Genomic DNA, 23,466 nt, shown 5'->3' on the forward strand with positions numbered 1-23,466 from the left:
TAGCTGGAGTTGCTTGGAGGGACAGCTCTGTCAGCGTCTGTGTACAGGAACTGCAGGCAGGAAAATGGCGCTGAACGCTGCTGGGTCTGCTCTGAGGAGAAGCTCCGCCCCTTGAAGATGGCGCGTCTTCCCGCACAAATTCTTTATACTGGCCTGAGGATTCTGTCGCAAGGTGGGGGATTCCGTCCCCTGTGAGCGTCTGAGTACGGAGGATTCTGACGCTAGCCTGGGGATTCAGTCTCCGGTTAGCGTCTGTGACCAGTGTAGGGTATTAAGTCACTGGCTCAGGACGCTCCTCATAGCGCCAACACTGTGTGCCGCTGAGCCTTCCCAGAGCGCAGCCTCTCAGAGCTGCGCTCCCACCCTTGTGCTGCCATATCTCGCCATCTTCTGATCTTCTGGCTCTGCAAGCGGGTGGCGGCATGCTGCCGGGGTGAGCGATTTCCTGTGGCGGGGAATGTTCGATCCCCTCAGGAGCTAAGTGTCCTGTCAGCGGAGAAAGTGGCTCAGACCCCGTAGGGCGGACACTACTCCCCCCCCCCTAAGTCCCTCGAAGCAGGGTTGCTGTTGCCAGCAGCCTCCCTGTAAAATAATAAACTCTAAAATAAACTTTTACTAAAGAAGCTCTGGAGAGCTCCCCTAGCTGTGACCGGCTCCTCCGGGCACATTTTCTAAACTGGGTCTGGTAGGAGGGGCATAGAGGAAGGAGCCAGCCCACACTCTCAAACTCTTAAAGTGCCAATGGCTCCTAGTGGATCCGTCTACACCCCATGGTGCTAATGTGGACTCCAGCATCCTCTGGGACGTAAGAGAAACAAATTTTCAAGCTACACAAATTGATTATTTATATTCTAAATGTCAGGATAGACAAATGAAAGTCATCTGTGCATAGTATAATGTGCTTTCTCTTGTAGGTGGTTGAAAAATGGAATTCCCCTAGAGGTCAGCAGTGATTTACATATACAGTCAAATGGACAAAAACTCTTCATTCCAAATTCAGAGTCATCAGATAGTGCAGTGTACGAGTGCATTGTCAGTAATGAAGCTGGGACCAGCAGAAAACTGTATAACATTAGTGTCCATGGTAAATATAAATAATCTTGTCCTCCTTCCTTATTTGCTACTGTAGATCTCTATTACAGTGCTACACAAATTATTACTTTTGAGCATCACATTACTGCATCTGTGACCCTCTGTCACTACAGAAAACCTCTCTATTCATGAGGGCAGAAATTGAAGCCAGACACTTGGCTTCCCAGTCACCTCCTATAACTAAACATTGTCTCACAGTGATTAATGGTATCCTCTTCAATAAACAATGGCTCTACGCCAAAGGATCGAGGCAGATGTATTAAGCCTGGAGAAATTATAAAGCGGTGATAAGTGTAATGTGATAACGCATCAGCCCATCAACTCCTAACTGTTAATTTACATGTTGGTGTTGATTGGCTGGTGCGTTATGACCTTGCTCTTATCACTGCTTTATCACTTCTCCAGGCTTAATACATCTGCCCCATTAATGTTCTCACATACAGTATAATGTATGATGCAGTGCTAGCTGCTTTGTACTGACAAAAGTCATAGCCCCTAAACTGTAACCATCGGGCAACACCAATTTAGTGCAGGAATAACCTGCTAGTACTAGCTTCCCAAAACTGCATACTGTTTACTGATGTTAGATATGTGCATATAGCTATGGCAGAAAGTTTTATTGCTCATATTTGCTTATTTGCAGCACATACCTAGGTTACGTTTGCACTAAGTATCAAGTGTTTTGCAATAATAGTTTTTCATTGTTCGAGACATTTTGCATATTAGGCACCTATATAATTTTCATAAACTTTACAATTTGTAATACATTCTTGAATGCATCATTATCATGACGTTCATACATGTACTCTTATCATATTCAATAAAAGGTATTGTAGTTAAAAAATAATTACCTTTAGTCAAAATAAGTGATTTCTCTTTTTTTGTATAGTACTTCAAAAACATATCTAATTTCTACTTGTTTATCATTGCATGGTTTATTGTTTATGTTTATTCATCATTTATTCATTAGCTCATATTTCATTCTATTACTGTACACTTGAAATCACATTTAACTAATAAAAAAATTACTTTTAGGATAAAAAAATGTATTGAAGCTTTAAAATAAAAATTCTGTTTGTGTTGTAGTTCGTCCTTCCATAAAACCTGAGCAATCACCAATATCTGTATTAATGCACAAAGCAGTAACTTTACGATGTATTGCTAGTGGAATTCCTGGTCCCCACATTACTTGGTTAAAAGATGGACTACCATTTAATGTTGTCAAAGAAAATCTCAGGGTGAGTAGAAGTATGTTTTCATGTTTATACTCTTATGCAGAACAGTAAATATGCAGCTTATCACCATCCAGGAGTACATGCATTCAGGGCTCTACAATTGCTTTGTTTAAGTTGGACACAGCACATGTTTCGTCTGGGAACAGATTGTAGAAACGAATGTGTAGCTCATTTTGTGGTAAGTGCCTACAGTGGGCCTGAGTCAGAGGTAGACGCACTGTCAGATGTCATGGAGCAATTTTGTTGCCACTGCACATGCATCTAAGTTGCACTCGCATGCGTCTCCCCGATTGTGTCCATACAGAGTTGCAGGTGTAATTTCAGGTGAATGCAGGAAAAAGTGTCTCAGCACACACACGGAGATGGTTCGCCGTATGGCCATGTTATAGCAGTGTTGCGGAAGTGTTGGTTTAAGTGGTTGCATACACATATGTTCGACTGCACACGTATTCGGACGGAGAAGCTGCACCTGCCACAGGTGCAAGATTTAATGGTGCGATGCATGCTGAGAGTGCGCCAGTGACGTGCGGTGAGGTCAGAGACTGGGGAGGCACAAATGGTGGAGGCTCTCAGTGCCAGGAGCCTTTCTCACCCCCTACACAATTCAACTGTTATGTCCCTGCACTACATCCATGCAAACACAAGGAGAACATACATAAAATAATAAGCAGGTCACAGCCATCCAGTGGTGCAAGTGGGCGGGTACGGATGGGTACGGCGTACCCGTAAGAATTTAGCCGTGGGTACGCCGTACCCACACCGACGGGCCGCCGCTCCTCTTCCCTCCCTCTGCTGCTCCACGCCGCACCCGTCGTCCCCGCCGTACACGCCGTCCCCGCCGCACCGCCGCTGATGTGAGGGGAGGAGAGCGCAGCCTGCGCCTCTCCTTCCCCTCAGTCTCCGGCGGGTGTCTCATTTTAATTCAGCGCCGATCCGCGAGCTCTGATTGGCTCACGGATCGGCGCTGAATTAAACTGAGACACCCGCCGGAGACTGAGGGGAAGGAGAGGCGCAGGCTGCGCTCTCCTCCCCTCACACAGACAGACGGCAGCGGTGAGCAGGGGAGGAGGGGGGAGAGAAACGTATACCTGACACTGGGGGATATCTGGCACTGGGGGGGCATGTTATACCTTGCACTGGGGGATATCTGGCACTGGGGGGGGCATGTTATACCTGGCACTGGGGGATATCTGGCACTGGGGGGGCATGTATACCTGGCACTGGGGGATATCTGGCACTGGGGGGCATGTATACCTGGCACTGGGGGATATCTGGCACTGGGGGGGCATGTGTACCTGGCACTGGGGGATATCTGGCACTGGGGGCATATCTGGCACAGGGGGGCATATATACCTGGCACTGGGGGATATCTGGCACAGGGGGGCATGTATACCTGGCACTGGGGGATATCTGGCACTGGGGGGGCATGTTATACCTGGCACTGGGGGATATCTGGCACTGGGGGGGCATGTATACCTGGCACTGGGGGATATCTGGCACTGGGGGCATATCTGGCACAGGGGGGCATATATACCTGGCACTGGGGGATATCTGGCACAGGGGGGCATGTATACCTGGCACTGGGGGATATCTGGCACTGGGGGGGCATGTATACCTGGCACTGGGGGATATCTGGCACTGGGGGCATATCTGGCACAGGGGGGCATATATACCTGGCACTGGGGCATATCTGGCACTGTAGGGGCATTTCTGTATCTGGCACGGGGGGCAATGTATATCTGACACAGTGGGGGCATTTGTGTATCTGGCACTGTGGGGCAATGTGTATCTGACACTGTGAGGCAATGTATGGCACTCTGGGGGCATTTCTGTATCTGGCACTGTGGGGCAATGTGTATCTGGCACTGTGAGGCAATGTGTATCTGGCACTCTGGGGACATTTGTGTATCTGGTACTCTGGGGACATTTGTGTATCTGGCGCTGTGGGGCAATGTGTATCTGGCACTGTGGGGTAATGTGTATCTGGCACTGTGGGGCAATGTGTATCTGACACTGTGAGACAATGTGTATCTGGCACTCTGGGGGCATTTCTGTATCTGGCACTGTGGGGCAATGTGTATCTGGCACTGTTATCTGGCAATGTGTATCTGGCACTGTGGGGTAATGTGTATCTGGCACTGTGGGGCAATGTGTATCTGACACTGTGAGGCAATGTGTATCTGGCACTCTGGGGGCATTTCTGTATCTGGCACTGTGGGGCAATGTGTATCTGGCACTGTTAGGCAATGTGTATCTGACACTGGGGACATTTGTGTATCTGGCACTCTGGGGACATTTGTGTATCTGGCACTGTGGGGCAATGTGTATCTGGCACTGTGGGGCAATGTGCATCTGGCACTGTGGGGCAATGTGCGTCTGGCACTGTGAGGCAATGTGTATCTGACACTCTGGGGACATTTGTGTATCTGTCACTCTGGGGACATTTGTGTATCTGGCACTGTGGGGCAATGTGCATCTGGCACTGTGGGGCAATGTGCATCTGGCACTGTGGGGTAATGTGTATCTGGCACTGTAGGGCAATGTATATCTGGCACTGTGGGGCAACGTGTATCTGGCACTATTGAGGTCATACGTGTATCTGCCCCTCCCCTATATGTGTATCACGCCCCCATTTTCATTGGCCACGCCCCATGTGGCATTTGGCCACACCCATTTTTTTTTCACACGCGCCGAAGGCGCGCGCACACAGTTCCCATAAGACATTTTTTCTACTTGCACCACTGCAGCCATCACCCTAGTGTTGTGAGTAAACTGCTGCCGTGAGATGCCCCCCATTGCCCCCTCACCTGCAGAAACACAGCTGGCCTGGTGCAGCAGGTTACACAGGGCAATACAATCATCAGTGATATTGTTAGCAGTACCTGGGAGGGAGAGCACTTCCCACAGATACCACACACCTATACACAGAGAGTCCTGTCCCCACACACACACACACACACACACACACACACACACACACACACACACACACACACACACACATTCCTGTCCCCACACTCACTACAGATTACACACACACACACACACACACACACACACACACACACACACACACACACACACACACACAGTCCTGTCCCCACACTCACTACAATTATTACACACACACACACACACACACACACACACACACACACACACACACTCACTCACTCACAGAGAGTCTAGGTACTGCCAGCTACTCACCCCAATCACTGTGCATGGGTGGCTGCTGCTAGCATTGTAGGTCCCCATTTCCATCCTCCCCTGCCAAGAAGCTCAGCTTGGGTGTCTGCCTTTCTTCTCTTCCTGGTTTGGTCACATGACCAATCCGAGCTGTCGATCAGAGCTCACACACGCACCCACTGTAAGGCATGCCTCACATTTCTCTGTTCTATGCGGTCTGATTGGCTGCTGTGTAGCCCCACCCATCTGTACAGGCAGTGTCTAACAGTGTGAGAGATGAGGCTGAGCTGCCACTGCCTCATCTCTGTCTCTCCCTGCAGTTCCACGAGTCCTGCAAATCTGGTAAGATTTATCTATAAAGATGATTGTATTAATACAAAGAAGATGCTTATACTGTAAGTTATAAATATCTTCTTTCTGTTCTTCCAATCATGCATGCCCAATCTCAGAGGTGGCGATAGCGACGCGCGGGGATGCGCACCGCTGTCGCCGGCACTCCTACACATGGAGTGATGTGTTCTTAATTTCTAAGCAATCTAGTCAGATTGCTTAGAAATTAAGTGAACATCGCTCCATGTGTACCCCCCCCTTTAGATGCACAGTTGTACAGAAGAGAAGGACTTTGTATCAGCATTTGTATAAAGTAGCAGATGGGCAACAACCAATAAATACAGCTGTGGGCACTTCTGCCTCTGAATCAGCCCCAGTATGCGCAGCCTGACTCACCTACATCAGAAAAAAATGCATGTGACACTATTACATACATATGTTCAATGTCTTGTCAGATGCACCTCAAGATGTGTTCAGTTCAATAACAGTCGGATTTGCAACAGGCATCTGTCAGACATAACAATTGTGTATTCGTCTGCCTCACTTTTGTATAGAGATGCAGAATGACAGTGGGACTGATTCAGATTTGTAAGCATATCCGATGGTCTACATACAAATTCAATTGTTGGGGTTCTGTGCATGCGCAGGACCTGCTCTGTCCTACAAACGTTTGTCTGGCCCTGAGGACGGAGAAGCTATCTCCGAAACATGTCGGCCTTCAGCCAATAAAGTAACCACGTTTATTCAGCCTGATGAGTGCCGCCTGTTTACCTCGCTCTGTTATATATATATATATATATATATATGATAAAGTATATATATATATATATATATATATATATATAGACACAATTTTGATCTTGTTGCCAGCCGATAACTTGCAAAGTTTGTGGTAAAAAGTTATAGGTAGAAGAGGTGCCCACCATAATATAGCACATTAAAATATGTTGCAGAACCTATGCAGGGCAGCCTATAACTTTTTGGGCGCTCCTCTGCTTTCTCTCCCTGGCAGAGAATATGATTCCCACAGGAGGGGCCCAGCCCCAGCAGCCACTCCCCAGCATGTTCTCCTGTATTTTAGCCTTCTTCATCATCTGCAGCTATTCCTTCATATTGGCTACTCCTGGTTGTTTCATTGGGAAATTCTTGGATAGGTCATCTGACACTGCACCAAGCCGCCACCACCACCACCAGTGCTAACTCCCAACCCACCCACAGTGCAGCAGATCTGATAGCTGGCACTCCTTGTACTTTGTTTGCAGTATCTTTGTCCACAGTACTCCCCAAGCTCCAAGCAGTTTCTGACTATCAGAGAGGGAAGGCTGAGCTCATAGTTGCCTCATCTCTGGTCTCTTTGTGGCAGTCCATGTATTTCCAGATAAGCACTGCAAATTTGATGAGTTTTGACTAGGTATGTGTGCCGGGCCATTTTTGCTGGATTCGGATTTGGTTTTGATTCATCGGCCGCCTTTGGATTTGATTTGCCAAACCGCCATGACAGGCTTTTGATTTTGATTTGGATTTTTGTCACAAATTTACAAAAAAGCTAAAATCACTTAATTTGGGCCTTTTTTTGTTTCTAGAGTATTATTAACCTCAGTAACATTAATTTCAAGTCATATCCACTCAATTTTTGCAACATCACAGCTCACAATATTGTTTTCACCAATATTGGCCAAAGGCTGTCTGGCTAAACTGCGATATGCACTGTAGGTTGTATACAGTGCAGGATACAGGACAGGTTGTATACAGTGTGGGTTGGATACAGTGCTGGTTGAATACTGCGTGGATTGGATACAGTGAGAGATAAAGTGTGGGTTAGATACAGTGCAGGTTGGATACTGTTTGGGTTGGATACAGTGCATGTTGAATACAGTGTGTGTTGGATACTGTGTGGGTTGGATAAAGTGAGGGTCGAATACAGTGCAAAATATGTTACTGAATACAGTGTGGGACACAGTGGGGGTCGGAAACAGTGCAGATTGGATACACTGTGGGTTGTATACAGTGCGGGATACACTGCGGGTCGGATACAGTGTGGAATACACTTTGGGTTCGATACAGTGCTGGATACATTGCTGACTGGATACAGTGTGGGATACAGTGTGGGTTGGATGCAGTATGGGTTGGATACAGTGCTGGTTGGATACTGCGTGGGTTTTATACAGTGTGAGATACAGTGCAGGTTGGATACAGTGTGGGTTATATACAGTGCTGGTTGGATACTGTGAGGGACATAGTGCAGGTTGGATACAATGAGGGTTGTATATAGTTTGGAATACACTGCAGGTCGGATACAGTGCGGCATACATAGTGGGTGACTGGGGAGGCATGGGTTACAGGGAGATAGTGAGTGACTGGGAAGGCATGGTTGACAGGAAGATAGTGGGTGACTGAAGAGGCAGGGATGACAGGGAGATAGTAGGTAACTGGGGAGGTAGGGGTGACAGGGAGATAGTGGGTGACTGTAGCGGCAGGGGTGACAGGTAGATAGTGGGTGGCTGATGAGGCAGTAGTGACTGGGGAGGCAGGGGTGACAGGTAGATCGTTGGTGACTGGGGAGGCAGGGGTGACAGGTAGATAGTGGGTGACTGGGGAGGCAGGGGTGACAGGATGATAGTGGGGGACAGTGAGATAGTAGGTGACTGAAGAGGCAGGTCTGACAGGTAGATAGTGGGTGACTGAGGAGGCAGGGGTGACAGGTAGATAGTGGGTGACTGGGGAGGCAGGGGTGATGGTTATATAGTTGGTGACTGGGGAGGCAGGGGTGACAGGATGATAGTGGCGGACAGTGAAATAGTAGGTGACTGAAGAGGCAGGGCTGACAGGTAGATAGTGGGTGGCTGATGAGGCAGTGGTGACTGGGGAGGCATGAGTGACTGGGAAACAGTGGGTGACTGGAGTGGCAAATGTGACAGGTAGATAGTTGGTGACTGGGGATGCAGGGGTGACAGGTAGATAGTGGGGGACTGGGGAGGCAGGGGTGACAGGATGATAATGGGGCACAGTGAGATAGTAGGTGACTGAAGAGGCAGGGCTGACAGGTAGATAGTAGGTGACTGGGGAGGCAGGGGTGACAGTTAGATAATGGGTGCAGTGGCGCACCCAGGGGTGGTTTCCGAGCACCCAGAAACCCCCCTCCACTAAAAAAAAAAAAAAAAAGTTTTTTTGTTTTTGTTTTTTTAGCTGCATGAGTATTATTAATGGCTGTCTAGTGTCCTCTGCAGCCTGCTGTCTTCCTGGTGGCACTTGTAAGTGCTTAATAAAAGTTTACTTTATTTTAATTATAGTACATATATATCCATGTCCATACATATATACACATGTATATACATACATACATACATACATATAAACACACACACACATATGATATATATATACATGTGTATATATACGTGTACTGTATATGTATATATATATATATATATATATATATATATGTATGCATGTTTAATATATATATACATACATACATACACACACACACACACAATAGTTTTACGGACCCAGCATATACTGGGTCACCTTAGTCCCCTCCCCCGTGATTGGCTCCACCCAGTTCTGGAAACCCCCCCATGCAAATCCTGCGTTTGCCACTGGGGTAACTGAAGAGGTAGGGGTAACAGGGAGATAGTGAGTGATTGGGGAGGCATGGGTGACAGGGAGATAGTGGGTGACTGGAGCGGCAGGGATGCAGGTAGATAGATGAGGCAGGGGTGACAGGGAGATAGTGGGTTACTGGAGTGCCAGGGGTATCAGGTAGATAGTGGGTGGCTGATGAGGCAGGGGTGACCGGGAGATAGTGGGTGATTGGGGAGGTGTGGGTGAAAGGGAAAGAGTGGGTGACTGGAGTGGCAGGGGGGACAGGTAGATAGTGGGTGGCTGATGAGGCAGGGGTGACAGGGAGATAGTGGGTGACTGGCGAGGTACAGATGACTGGGAGATAGTAGGTGAATGGTGAGGCAGACATGATAGTGAGAGAGTGGGTGACTGTTGAGGCAAGGGTTGCAGGGAGATAGTGGGTGACTGATGAGGAAGGGATGACGGAGGTAGTGGGTGAGGCAGGGATGTCTGGGGAAGCATGGGTGACAGATAGATAGTGGGTGAATGGGGAGGCAGGGGTGACAGGTATATAGTGGGTGACTGGGGAGGTGGGGTGACAGGGAGAGAGTGAGTGTGCTTGCAGAAAGATGCTGTCCGCAGCGTATGACCCTGCCCCAGTTGTTCTGCTCCCCGCTTACCTGACCCCACAGTCTCTGCGGGCAGTGCAGCAGGGCTGCATGCACATATTGGGAGGTGGCAGCAGTCAGCAATTGGGATGGAGAAGGCATCAGCGGCACCCTCCATATGTGGTACTCTACGCGGCTGTGTAGCCAGCCCTGACCCTGCCTTACTTAACGTCTATGTTACCCTGCAGCCAGCAGACATGAAATGGTCAATCTCACCTCCCCAGGCAGGTCAGCTAGTTCATGTTGAAGGCCAGGCTGGTAACTAGGGACAGGACTCCACTCTCTGCAGTCACCATGCTCCTGGCCACGCTCAGGCCATGGGGCAGCATTCAGCATCTTCTCCATCTCCATGTTCCCAGGGTGCAGAGAGCCAGTGGTGCAGGAAAAACGTCACAGTGGAATTGCAGCCGACTCTCCACAGTTAATTTCTGTCCAGCCTCTTCCTGCAGATCCCTGCCACCTGCACTCTTCCAAGTAGTGCTTTGCAGTGTGGAAGAAAGGAAGAGAAGAGGGGGAGGAGGGTGAGGCCAGCTGTCATTGACTCTCTTCTACCATTGCAGAACTCACGCTGTCTCTCTATCCACGTATATCATACCAAGGAGTGTGTCCCTCTGCTGGGGAGGGAACAATGCAGAGTTCTGGCCTGCGCCACAGTGCCTCACAGCAGCACCTGAGCTAGCACGAAGCTCTGTGTTACGGACATCACACAGCTGGCAGGCAGCCCCACAGAACTGGAGATGGAAGTGGAGTCACCCTTTACAGTGTACCTGGCATAATGTTGGGGCTGGCCCTTTCCTGTCGCTGCCCCACGGCACATGCATGTGGCTTGCAGGGTGCCATTCAGCCAGTGGAGCTGGTGGTACTGTCCTCTAGGTGTGATGTTATGATGTCACGGGTTTAGGGGCCAGACCTGGCACAGAGTGCACTGCCGCCCTGTTACATACCATAAAATCTGGGATCCCTGGTTTGAATAATTTGTCCGCCAGGCTCCTTTTTATACCATAATCCCCATTCTATACCCCTGCTTTTCTGGGACTGCAGGTACCCCTGATGACCTTTTCCCATCCCTACTCACCCACTGCGAGATGTATTCTAATCTCTCAACAAGCGTCTTCCTCCATCCATTTTTTAATACCTCCTGAATGTATTAAAGGGTCCTCGCAAAGTGCTTGGAGTGAAGTGACTGCATCACATTTTCACTCCTCTATTAGGACTCCGGTGCATGTATGGTCTACTGAACATGCATGTGCTGAGGCATTATTGGGAAGAATCTGGAGGAACCCTGTAGTGGTAATTTTGCGAAGTGTAGCCCATAGCCTACAACTTGCTAACAATATCTTCTTTGCATTCCAGACCTTGTAAATCTGACAACTTCACAACCCCCATAATAACCTACAGTATGAGGGCTGCGGCTGTTGTCTGAAATGAAGGGAAAGTGGTAGATTTGGAGATATTTACTGTGATCCCTCAATGGTACATTCTGTGTATACTTAATATCTGCAGTTATTGCCCAAAAACAACTGTTTTCTAGCAAATTTCTCACAGATATTATTTGCTAAATAGGCCCCTATAAAACTATAAAATCCCAACAGACTTAAATTTCCATATACTGTTGGTGTTTAGTAGGATTTACCGGAGGCGGTCAATATACCGACAACGGCATACCGGCCGCCAGTAAGCCGGCAGCGGCGCGAGCGCAAAGAGTCCCCTTGCGGGCTCACTGTGCTCGCCAAGCTGCACTGCCACTGCGCTTGCCACAGGTTCTATTCCCACTCTGTGGGTGCCGTGGACACCTATGAGTGGGAATAGCCCTGTGTGGCCGGTATTCCAGCTGCTGGCATTGCCAGCTCTCGGGATTCCGGCATCAGTATCCTGACAGCCGCCAACTTAAACGTATACCTACTGTTGCTCTGTGGTTTTCTGGTCATGTTATACTATGCTGTTGTAAAGATTCATGGGAGGGTTTGTGTATTTTATCTTATTGTACTCTTATGCAACTTCTAGACCTTTTGTGCAGTTATTCTCTGTTGTCCTAAATTCAGAATTAATTCAGAAAATTTCATTGAATACAAATGTTAATAAAAACAAATGAGGATCAGAGGAAATGTAATCAAATTAAATACAAACATCCGTAGTTTTCTGCTTTAAAAATCAATTAGGGCAGTACGGATGGTGTACTGATTAGCATTACTGCCTCACAGCACTTAGGTCATGGGTTCGATTCCCACCATGACCGTAACTGTGCAGAGTTTGTATATTCTCCCCGTACTTGCATGGGTTTCCTCTGGGTACTCCGTCCGATTTCCTCCTACAATCCAAAAATATACTGGTAGGTTAATTGGCTCCCAACAAGAATTGACCCTAGCGTGAATGTGTCTGCGTGTACATGTGCTAGGGAATATGGATTGTAAGCTCCACTGGGACAGGGACTGATGTGAACGGGCAAATATTCTCTGTGCAGCGCTGCGGAATATGTGTGACTGTGCGCTATATAAATAACTGGTAATAAATAAATAAGTAAAAAATTGGGGAACTTTTTTTTTCTGCAGTAAACCACATGGAAATGAATTTAGTATTCATAGATTATTAGTGTTACGTCAAATTGAACCACATTGTTGGTGGGGGTTACATACTATTTACCAGTGGGTGGGATACCGGCTGTCAAAATCCCGACAGCTGCATCCCACCCAGCAGAATGCTGGCAGCGGGACGAGCGCTAAGAGTTCCCTTGCGAGCTCGCTGCACTCGCCATGCTGCAGGCTCGATGACCCGCTGCACTCACCATAGGTTCTATTCTCACTCTATGGTTGTCGTGGACACCGAGTGGGAATAGCCCCTGTGCACCGGGATTCTGGCTGTCGGCATTGTTGGTTGTTGGGATTCCGGCGTCGGTATCCTGACCGTCGGGATCCCGACAGCCGGCAAATAGATTGCATCCCGTTGTTGGATAGTTTGTGCTGTTAATTACTGAGATAAGTATTACAATTTTAAGACTGCTGCATGCTCTGGGGCTGCCATACACACCTAAGCAGCACCCTCTTCAACTTGGGAGTTTCCTACCTCAGTAGGGTGGGAGGTGGGTGTTGTATGTTCGGCACCTCAGATTGGTGGTGCTTTACTGCAACATTATATTTATTTATTAACAGTTTCTTATTTAGCGCAGCAAATTCCGTTGCGCTTTACAATTGGAAATAACAATGATATAACAAAACTGGGTAATAAACAGTCATAGAGGTAGGAAGGCCCTGCTCGCAAGCTTACAATCTATAGGGAATTATAGTCAAGCACCACACTCCATACTTTCCTACTCTTCTGGATCGGCTGGGAAGCTCCCAAAAATTGTGTCGTGCTGCTGCCCCTCAGCAAGATAGGCAAGTCCACCCCCCATACCTCCCTCCCCCCCCCCCCCCCCCCCCGCTGCAGCCTTCCACACTCACTCTCAGCCATCCTTGAAAGTGAGCTGTCTGGCTAGACTGAATAACGTCATCATGGCCCAGCTTCTGCTGGATGCATGTAATCTGGGCATTGAATAGTGGGCCATAATGATGCAATTGAGCATCCATGCCCCGTACTGCCCAACCATGATGAGGCCACGCCCCCTGTTGTATTGACCCAGCTGCCCCCTCCCGCATGGGGCAGTCAAAAGGTTGGTAAATAATATGCCACACTCCCAGCGGAATACGGACATGAAAGATCATACTGGTAGCATAACATTGACCTAACATAAGAAGTTATATCACATACTTAATTAGAAAACAGGAATTATGTTAAGAAATGTTTATGTAATTACAAAACCATCTTACCTATATAATTGTTGACATTTAGATTTGTAAATGATGAAGAATGTTTGGTCATGCTGAAGGGACTTGTATTTGAGCTATCATTTTTATGTTTTGTTCATTGAATGGTATTGTTTCAAATCTCAACATATGTACTTCCAATAGCATAACATCACAGCCTGATTATATATTTCAAGGAGGAAGACATCTGGTAATTTACTATTTCTATGTTTACATTATAGGTGGGATCATTTGGTCGCATTTTGCAGTTCAGAAATACTCTGTTAGAAGATGCTGGGAAATACACCTGTGTGGCAACAAATGCAGCCGGAGAAGCTGAGCTAAACATTTGGTTAAATGTTTATGGTAAATTCATGCATACATTTAACAGAAATGATAATACTGTGTGTCTATACTACACTATACTTAATAGGCTGTAATGGTTGACTTTACTAATGGACGGATTTGCTGTCTGATTGAAACTGATGGGCATCGCCAGGGGATTGCAGTCTAAAATACCAATATTTACTATGCATTAGTTTTGACTGTCATTTGTAATGCGCCACTGATGCCTGTCAGATACCCAGATCTCTTCTTGGCAACCCCTGGGCTTTCCATGCAGATGTAATAATCAAAGTAAATGGTTAAATAGTATTGATTTTTACAGGTGGACTACAGGTACCAGCAAGTCTGCCCCACCATGTTGGCACAAACCACAAGTGCCAACATGCCTGGACATCAGGGCCCATTGGCACTTATATTCCACTTGTAAAAAAATATTAAACAAAAGATAGAACGTGGACACTGACTGTGGTATTATTTTAGTCAATGAAAGCACTCCCACACAGCCCTCATTCACCAACATAATACTATAGGAAGTGTCACGGTCCGGGTAACTGGTCGTCATTTCTTACCCGTCAAGTGTCTTCTGAGGTTGGCTCTGCGTTCCAGGTTCGGGTACCAGCAGTGTTGCTGATGTATGTGTTCCGCATCACTCCACTGTTAACCCGTAGCACTGGTGCAGTGTCCTCTCCCAGTGTACTTGTCAGGTCCCTGAATGGCATTCTCATCCCTCCGCGAACGCTGCAGCCGTGCCTGTGCCTTCAGTGTGCAGAGAGCTGGGTATGACGTCTCATGCTCACTGCGGTCTCTGTCACGGTCCCTGTGGCCTTGCTGCGCGGGTGAGCAGGTGTGGCGTCTCCTGCCCGCCGCAATCTCCGTTGCCGCCGGTTCTTGCCCTCAGTGCGCAGAGAGCTGGGTATGACGTCTTCTACTCACTGCAGTCTCTGCCGCTGTCCCTGTGGTCTGGCTGTGCAAATGGATCGGTGTGGCGTCTCCTGCCTGCCGCGGCTTCCGCCTCCATTACTGTTGTTTCCGCATGTTTCTTCCCAAGCTGACTTTCCCTCCAAGTGGTAACATGGGCGCAGCCATCTTGCTTGTGGTCACATGTTGCTGTTTCCTCCAATCCTCTGCGCTACAGAACACTACCTAATTGCTCAGCCAATGCCTGCAGATCTGCAGGTATAAATATCCTGTTCCTTTGCTGGAGGATTGTCAGTGCTTCAATTGTCATCCCAGTGATACCAGTCTCTCTCCATTGTGGCTGTTCCTGCCTGCAAACTCCACTAGAGAGAGACTAGCACCAGTTCCACTCCCTCTGGTGCAGCCTGACTCCACAGTGTCCCTAAACTGCATCCTGTGTTTGCCAGAATACTAACACCGGCTCCCAGCACTCCAGCTCCCAGCGGTGTCCTGTCTCTGTGTCTGGTAATCAGCACTCCCAAGCATCTTCCGTATATGCTCTCAAAGCATCATCTATATATGCTCCCAAGCATTTCCTGTATATGCTCCCAAGCATTACCTGTCTCCGCTCTCTAGCTCCATTAGTGCTCACTAGCACTATCCACACAGCTCATCCACTGGACCAGTCCCATCTGGTAAAACCCGGCAGTTACACAGTCACCCGCTTCTGTTCCCAAAGTCACTACCCTGTGCATCGGTGTTGGCCAGGACATACCCTCAAGGTCCTCTAAGACTCTTACCCGGTAAACCACACCTAGAGACTTCCACTGCACTTTAAAGAACTGTGACTCATTGCCTGTGACTTCAGCATTGCAACTGCTAATACCCTGTGAGCTGTGTATTCAATAAAACCTTTGAAACTTATCCTCTGGTTGTCGTGGTCACGCCTTCGGGCTTTGGTACTACAAGGGTACACGCATGTTCAGGAATCCTATTCAGCCTCCTAAGTTTAGATATCCTCAGCCCCTACAACTGAGGCTTCCTGCCGTCAGCACCAGCCCTCAGTTGTGACAATATAGTAATGCCTCCAGTATAATAGAAATATATAGTAATGCCCCCAATTTAATTACAATATATAGTAATGCCTCCAGTATAATAGAAATATATAGTAATGCCCCCAATTTCATAACAATATATAATAATGCCTCCAGTATAACAGGAAAACACAGCCATTGTCGCACTCCCAGTAACCCTGACAAGTGGGAGGAGCCGTCATGCTGCCAAGCACCATGGTCTTGTTGCTTTGTGGAACTTATAATTGTGGTAATGGCAAAGTGTGTGACAGGTGGTACTGCGTACCCGCTGCCAAATTCTTAAGGGTACTCCGTACCCGAGCGTACCCGCATACTTGCACCACCGCAATTTTCTGAAACATAAAGGGTTTTTTTAATGGATGACGGTATTATGACCTATATATGAATGTTATTTAAAATGTTGCTAGTTGCTACTTACTGATATACTGTATTTTGTGGATAAAAAAGCAAAGTGTCCAATTCTTAAGTCCGTTTAATTTAATACAGCCTGGTTTATATTCCAACACTGGGGGTAATTCAGATCTTATCGTAGATGTGCTAAATTTAGCAAATCTACGATCATTTATTCAGACATGCAGGGGACTAGTCTGCCCCGCATGTCTGGCTCTGCCCCCACCCACGCACAAAGGTGTAAAAACATTGCACGGCGGTGATGCTTTTGCACCTGGCAAGTATCTCCTTGCCAGCGCAGCTCCTGCGCACTGGCAGGGGGCTACCCGCCATGTCCTGGGTCCCAACAGCTGCATGTGATGTCACGCAGTCACCACGGCCCGCCCCCACAATGGTCCAGACACGCTTGCATTGTCTGGATAGCGACCCGCCAATGACATTATAACACCACTTCCTGTCACGACACTGCCTGTCAATCAGGTAGAGGTGATCACAGCCCTGAGATGTTTTTAGCATCTCTCTGGGCTCCCGGGGTGCGCACGCGCAATGCGCCCGCTGCACGTTCGCCCTCCACAAAAAGATTTAGACTGCGATCGCTGCAGTCTGAATTAACCCCAATGTACTCCACTATCTCCATTGCATACATTGGCCCAGATTTATCAAACCTTGCAGAGTGATAAATTGCACAGTGTTAAAGTACCAACCAACCAGTTCCTAACTGCCATGTCACAGGCTGTGTTTGAAAAATGACTGGAGCTGATTGGTTGGTACCTTATCACTGTGCAAATTATCACGCTCAAATGCTTGATAAATCTGGGCCATTGTTTCCAATGAATCTGTACTCACATGTCATTTATCTAGCTCAGTCTTTGAGATTACAGGTGCTTATTGGTTGCTTTGGGCAACTACTCCAACTTTTTATCTCTCCAAAGCTTGATACATCCCACCCTCAAAGTGTTGCCATATTCAAAATGCAGAATGCTCCATTCAATGGGTTTAATAGAAGTAAAACCAATCAATTGCAATGGAGTGACCTCTTATAACTGCTAGTATACACAACAACACAACCATATGTCAAAGTAGTTGTGTTTTACATGCAATAGAAGTATCATTTAAACTTTGAAATCAAGAGCCAGTGGACATCTACCTTTAAAGAGCTCACATGAGTTTGTGCTTAAGAAAGTAAAGCAATTATAGAAAGTCACTAATTAAAACAATATACCAACAATTAATCATTTCCTGCAACCTGTTATGATCGGTTAGATACATATTATCTTATTAAAACTTTAGTTTAGTATACTGAGAGAGGGAGTTACTGTATATCACAATTTGTTATACTATTAAATCTTCATACTTCATAAGTACGGTATTTAAATGTGATTATCATTCAGTTGTAGCCATACCAGCAGAGCCGGCCCTAGGTATAGGCAAACTAGGCAAATGCCTATGGCATTTGGTATGCCTAGGGGCATCAGCAGCTTCTGCTGATTAAAATGAAATGCAGCATGCCTATATTCTGTGTGTAGCATTTCATATGCAGATACAGCCACAGTCTCACACAGTATATAGGCATGCTGCATATAATTTTAATCAGCAGAAGCTGCTTGTGCATCCTAGCCACATAGCAATACAAATATGAGGACACATCTGTATCCAAGCAGAGGCAGAGATCACAGTGTTAGCGGCCGTGTGAGTGCTGTGTGTGAGTGGGTTGGTTGTACATTAGTGTTCGGTATATGTGTAAGGGGCATTATGTGTGTCGTTATGTATATAAGGGCATTAATAATGGGTGGCATATGTGTAAGGACATTACAGTATGTGTATAAGAGCATTAATAAAGGTTATCATAATGTGTAAGGTGCATTATGCTTATAAAGACAATAATGTGTGTCATATGTGTAAGGGGCACTACTGTGCGGTATTATGTGTATAAAGGATTTACCAATGTGTGGTATTATGTGTAGAAGGTGCTCTACTGTGTGGCGTAATGTATAGAAAGTTCACTACTGTATGGTCTAATGTGAATAAAGAGCAATATGGTGTGATGTAATAAAGGAATAAGTGAGTAAGGGGCACTACTGTGAGGAGTAATGTACATAAGGTAAAGTGGTACTATTGTGTGATGTTACGTGAATTAGGGACAGTATCGCATGATAAAATGTGAATACAGTTGCAGTACTGTGTGGCGTAATTTGAATTGGGGGTACTATTGTGTGGCCATGCCCCTTGCCAGCAAAAACACACACCTTTTTGGGCTGTGTGCCGAATGTGCGCACTTTTCCTATTTAAAATATATATGGGGTAGGAACACTAAATGCTATGGGTGAGGGATGATGATGTTGGGAAAGGGGTGCACTGTCAGAGGCGGAACTAGCAGTGGTGCTAGGGGTCACCAGTCAAAATCTTGCCTAGGGCATCATATTGGTTAGGGCCGTCTGCATACATTTATGTAATGTTCATTCATATTATCAATTGAACTTTTAGAATATACTCTTTTTCTACATATCATAGGTTTGGGCTATTGGGCTAATCGATTTTCAAATTTACATTGACAGAGCCTCCAAAAATAGAGAATTCAGGTGAAGTCCTTTATGAAACAGTACTTGCCAATCACCCTGTGATACTTGAATGTATAGCATCAGGCAACCCTCATCCTGGTAAGTATAGAATAAACACTTAGGGGTAAATTTACTATGAATCATGTTTTGGTGAGATTAAACATGCTGAGCATCTCTGGGATACATGAGAGTTTTTCAAGATCAAACACTCAAATTTACTAAGAATCGTATTTCACTGAATCATTTTTTTCAATGGTCTATGCAATACGTGTTTAATCATGTGTGAGTTCAGTGGTATCAGGCAAAAATCAATAGATCAGCCAGAGAGCTGTGTGTTCTGCAGAAGCCTGCATAGATCAGTGTGACATCCAATAAAAATAACATGTTATAATGTCATTATTTATTGCCTAATATTTCTTACCTTTTTTTTTTATTATAGTTGTTACTTGGTCAAAGGATAACCACCCTCTCATAGCAACTGGTGGAGATATCTTGTCAAATCATGGAAAAGTATATCAGATAATAAGTGCTCAGATTTTAGATGCTGGTGTTTATAAATGCATAGCAAGTAGCATAGCAGGCACAGCTGAACTCACTTATGTTCTGCAGGTACAAGGTAAGTTTCCCATTAATTGGTACAAATCTATGGCACCATTGGTAATATTTTGATCATTATATGTGTGGATGTATACTATATGCGGATGGCGGAAATTGCATCATTGTCATTTACTTTGTTGCACAGGAAGTGTTTGTTATATACAGGGAGTATTTTTTATACAGGAAGTGCCTCTGCAGCTATGGTTGTTCCACATGTATATAGCTAGTCAAGATTGACTTCTTCAGTGCTACAACATTCTGTGGTTATATGAACACAGACCCTTTTACAATATGAATTGTATTATATAATATGTCAGAATTTATTATATACTGTGTCAGCGAGTGGTTTTGGCTTACTTACACTGAGTAAGTACAACTATCTTATTACAGCTTAATTTCCATAATAAAGCAAAACTTAAAGAGTATGCAGAATCCTGGTTAGCACCAGTAAACACTTTGGGGGTAATTCCAAGTTGATCGCAGCAGGAAATTTTTTAGCAGTTGGACAAAACCATGTGCACTGCAGGGAAGGCAGATATAACATGTGCAGAGAGAGTTAGATTTGGGTGGGTTATTTTGTTTCTGTGCAGGGTAAATACTGGCTGCTTTATTTTACACTGCAATTTAGATTGCAGATTTAACTCACCACACCCAAATCTAACTCTCTCTGCACATGTTATATCTGCCTCCCCTGCAGTGAACATGGTTTTGCCCAACTGCTAAAAAATTTCCTGCTGCGATCAACTTGGAATTACCCCCTTTGTTTTTTGCAGAAGGCTAATAAATTCTCTATATGATCTCAGCCATCAAAGGCAGTAGACCAGTGCAATGCTGTACATGCGCTAAAACTGTGGTAGCTGATTAGCCAGTTTTTATAAACTATTGAACAAATATGCTATATTGAATATGGCCATTGCATTGTCCCTATTGTTCAGGTTATAGCACTGGAAACATACACTCAGTCAGAGCTGGCCCTAACCAATATTATGCCCTAGGCAAGATTTTGGCTGCTGCCCCCTAGCACCACCGCTAGTTCTACCTCTGACCCTCCACCCGTTTCCCAACACCATCACCCCTCACCCATAGCAGTCCTCATTTTGGTGCTCCTAACCACTATATTTTAAGTAGAAACAGTGCGCACATTCGGCGCATAGCTCAAAAATGGGCATGTTCTTGCTGGGAAGGGGCATGGCCACACAATAGTACCCCCAATTCAAATTATGCCACAAAGCAGCACAACTTTATACACATTTTATCATACGATAGTGTCCCTTATTCAGGTTACATCACGCAGTATTACCACTTTACCTTATATACGTTATTCCTCACAGTAATGCCCCTTATTCACATTACACCACACCATATTGGTCTTTATTTACATTAGACTACACAGTAGTGCCCTTTCTATATGTTACACCACACAGTAGAGCACCTTATACACATAATGCCACACATTAGTAATGCATTTATACACATAATACCACACAGTACTGCCCCTTACACATATGACACACATTATTAATGTCCTTATAAACATAATGCACCTTACACATTATGCCAACCTTAACTAATGCCCTTATACACATAATGCCACACATTAGTAATGCATTTATACACATAATACCATACAGTACTGCCCCTTACACATATGACACACATTATTAATGTCCTTATAAACATAATGCACCTTACACATTATGCCTACCTTAATTAATACCCTTATACATATAATGCCCCTTACACATATGCCGAATATTACTGCACAACCAACCCACCCGCACACAGCACTCACATGGCCACTAACACTGTGACCTCTGCATGAATACAGATGTGTCCTCATACATCTTGCTTCAATGTGCCATGCAGCAGGATATGCCTGGCGTGAGTCAGCTGGCAGCTGTGCTAACGTTTGGCACCTTTTCTTGATGAAAATGCATCTTATTTGCATTACTATGTGGCTAGTAGGCACACGCAGCTTCTGCTGATGAAAATGATATGCAGCATGCCTATATTCTCTGTGTGACTGTGGCTGTCTTTGCATACGCATTGCTACATTACAGTGATTTCCAGGAATACACTGTAACGTAGCATTTCATATGCGGATACAGCCGCAGTCACACACAGAATATAGGGGGTCATTTTGAGTTGTTCGCTTGTTGCCGATTTTCGCAACGGAGCGATTAAGGCAAAAATGCGCTGCATGGTACGCAGCGCGCATGCGCTAAGTATTTCAGCACAAAACTTAGTAGATTTACTCACGTCCGAACGAAGAATTTTCATCGTTGAAGTGATCGGAGTGTGATTGACAGGAAGTGGGTGTTTCTGGGCGGACACTGACCATTTTCTGGGAGTGTGCGGAAAAACGCAGACGTGCAAGGAAAAAACTCAGGAGAGGCTGGAGAAACGGGGGAGTGGCTGGCCGAATGCAGGGCATGTTTGTGACATCAAACCAGGGACAAAACGGGCTAAGCTGATCGCAGTGTAGGAGTAAGTCTCGAGCTACTCAGAAACTGCTAAGAATTATTTAAACGCAATTCTGCTAATCTTTTGTTCGCAATTCTGCTAAGCTAAGATACACTCCCAGAGCGCGGCGGCCTAGCGTGTGCAATGCTGCTAAAAGCAGCTAGCGAGCGAACAACTCGGAATGAGGGCCATAGGCATGCCGCATATCATTTTAATCACTATTTATATAAGGTGAAAAACACCCTATCTCCCGACACAAATTAATTGAATAATTACTAAAAGTCAAGCACTCATCAGCTGCACCCAATATTGAGCTTATTGCGAAGCCCCAAAAGAACACAAATGCTAAACCAACAGATTGTATGCGCTTGATGTGCTAATAATTAATTATTTATATATCAACTAAAATAGACAGTGTGTTTGGATTCATTGAATAATTGAGAAACTTGCTTTTAATTAAAAATATTTACTGGGTTCATGTATATTTAAATAACAATTTAATAATAATTATCTATGCAATATACTCAAATAAAATTATAATAAAAAACACAGAGCTAGATATCTAAAGTCCATTCTGGACCAGAGCCAGGATTTAAATATATTTAGTATCTTTAGTATTTGAAGCAACAATGTTACTCTTTGAAATAAAGTAGCCACGTGTTGATATTAAGTAGCAGAGAATGCTACAATTTGTGAGCACACACGGTATAGTTGACAAGGTCCTGCTATAGAATGAATTTGTAGCAGTATTGTTTAACCTGTTACCGGCGTCCTGGTCCAGGAGACAGTTCAAATAATAATTACCCGACCCAGCGGGATTGTATATAATACTCAGGCAGTGGAATAGTGTCCGGTGTACCGTGTATGCTCACCCCACATATAGCTACACGTTGCCTCTAGTAACAGTCGTATCAGTGTCCGATTCCAATGTGCAGGATGGATAGCACACCTTTTCTCCAATTGGAGACACCCGCACCAGTGGATCTGCTATGTGTAGCCACCGCTTCCAGCTCACTGGCACTGCACGTGCACGATTTGGCTCTCCATCATCGTGCACGTGCAGTACCAGTGAGCTGGAAGTGGCGGCTACACATAGCAGATCCACTGGTGCGGGTGTCTCCAGTTGGAGAAAAGGTGTGCTATCCATCCTGCACATTGGAATCGGACACTGATACGACTGTTACTAGAGGCAACGTGTAGCTATATGTGGGGTGAGCATACACCGGACACTATTCCACTGCCTGAGTATTATATACAATCCCGCTGGA

At 45.7% G+C, this 23,466-nt stretch overlaps 1 protein-coding gene across 3 annotated transcripts in view; it reads left to right on the top strand.

Annotated features, from left to right (window-relative positions):
- The window catches only part of HMCN1 (hemicentin 1), a 1,072,092-nt gene that overhangs the window by 340,547 nt on the left and 708,079 nt on the right, over positions 1-23,466 (top strand). For all 3 annotated transcript variants that reach the window (XM_063940215.1, XM_063940214.1, XM_063940213.1), the window contains 5 exons: positions 915-1,084; positions 2,179-2,330; positions 14,097-14,220; positions 19,136-19,237; positions 19,578-19,754. In XM_063940215.1, the coding sequence (XP_063796285.1) occupies positions 915-1,084; positions 2,179-2,330; positions 14,097-14,220; positions 19,136-19,237; positions 19,578-19,754 (725 nt within the window). The remainder of the gene's footprint in view (positions 1-914; positions 1,085-2,178; positions 2,331-14,096; positions 14,221-19,135; positions 19,238-19,577; positions 19,755-23,466) is intronic.

The sequence above is a fragment of the Pseudophryne corroboree genome, chromosome 9 (genome assembly GCF_028390025.1).
Source record: "Pseudophryne corroboree isolate aPseCor3 chromosome 9, aPseCor3.hap2, whole genome shotgun sequence".
Classification (NCBI taxonomy): domain Eukaryota; kingdom Metazoa; phylum Chordata; class Amphibia; order Anura; family Myobatrachidae; genus Pseudophryne; species Pseudophryne corroboree.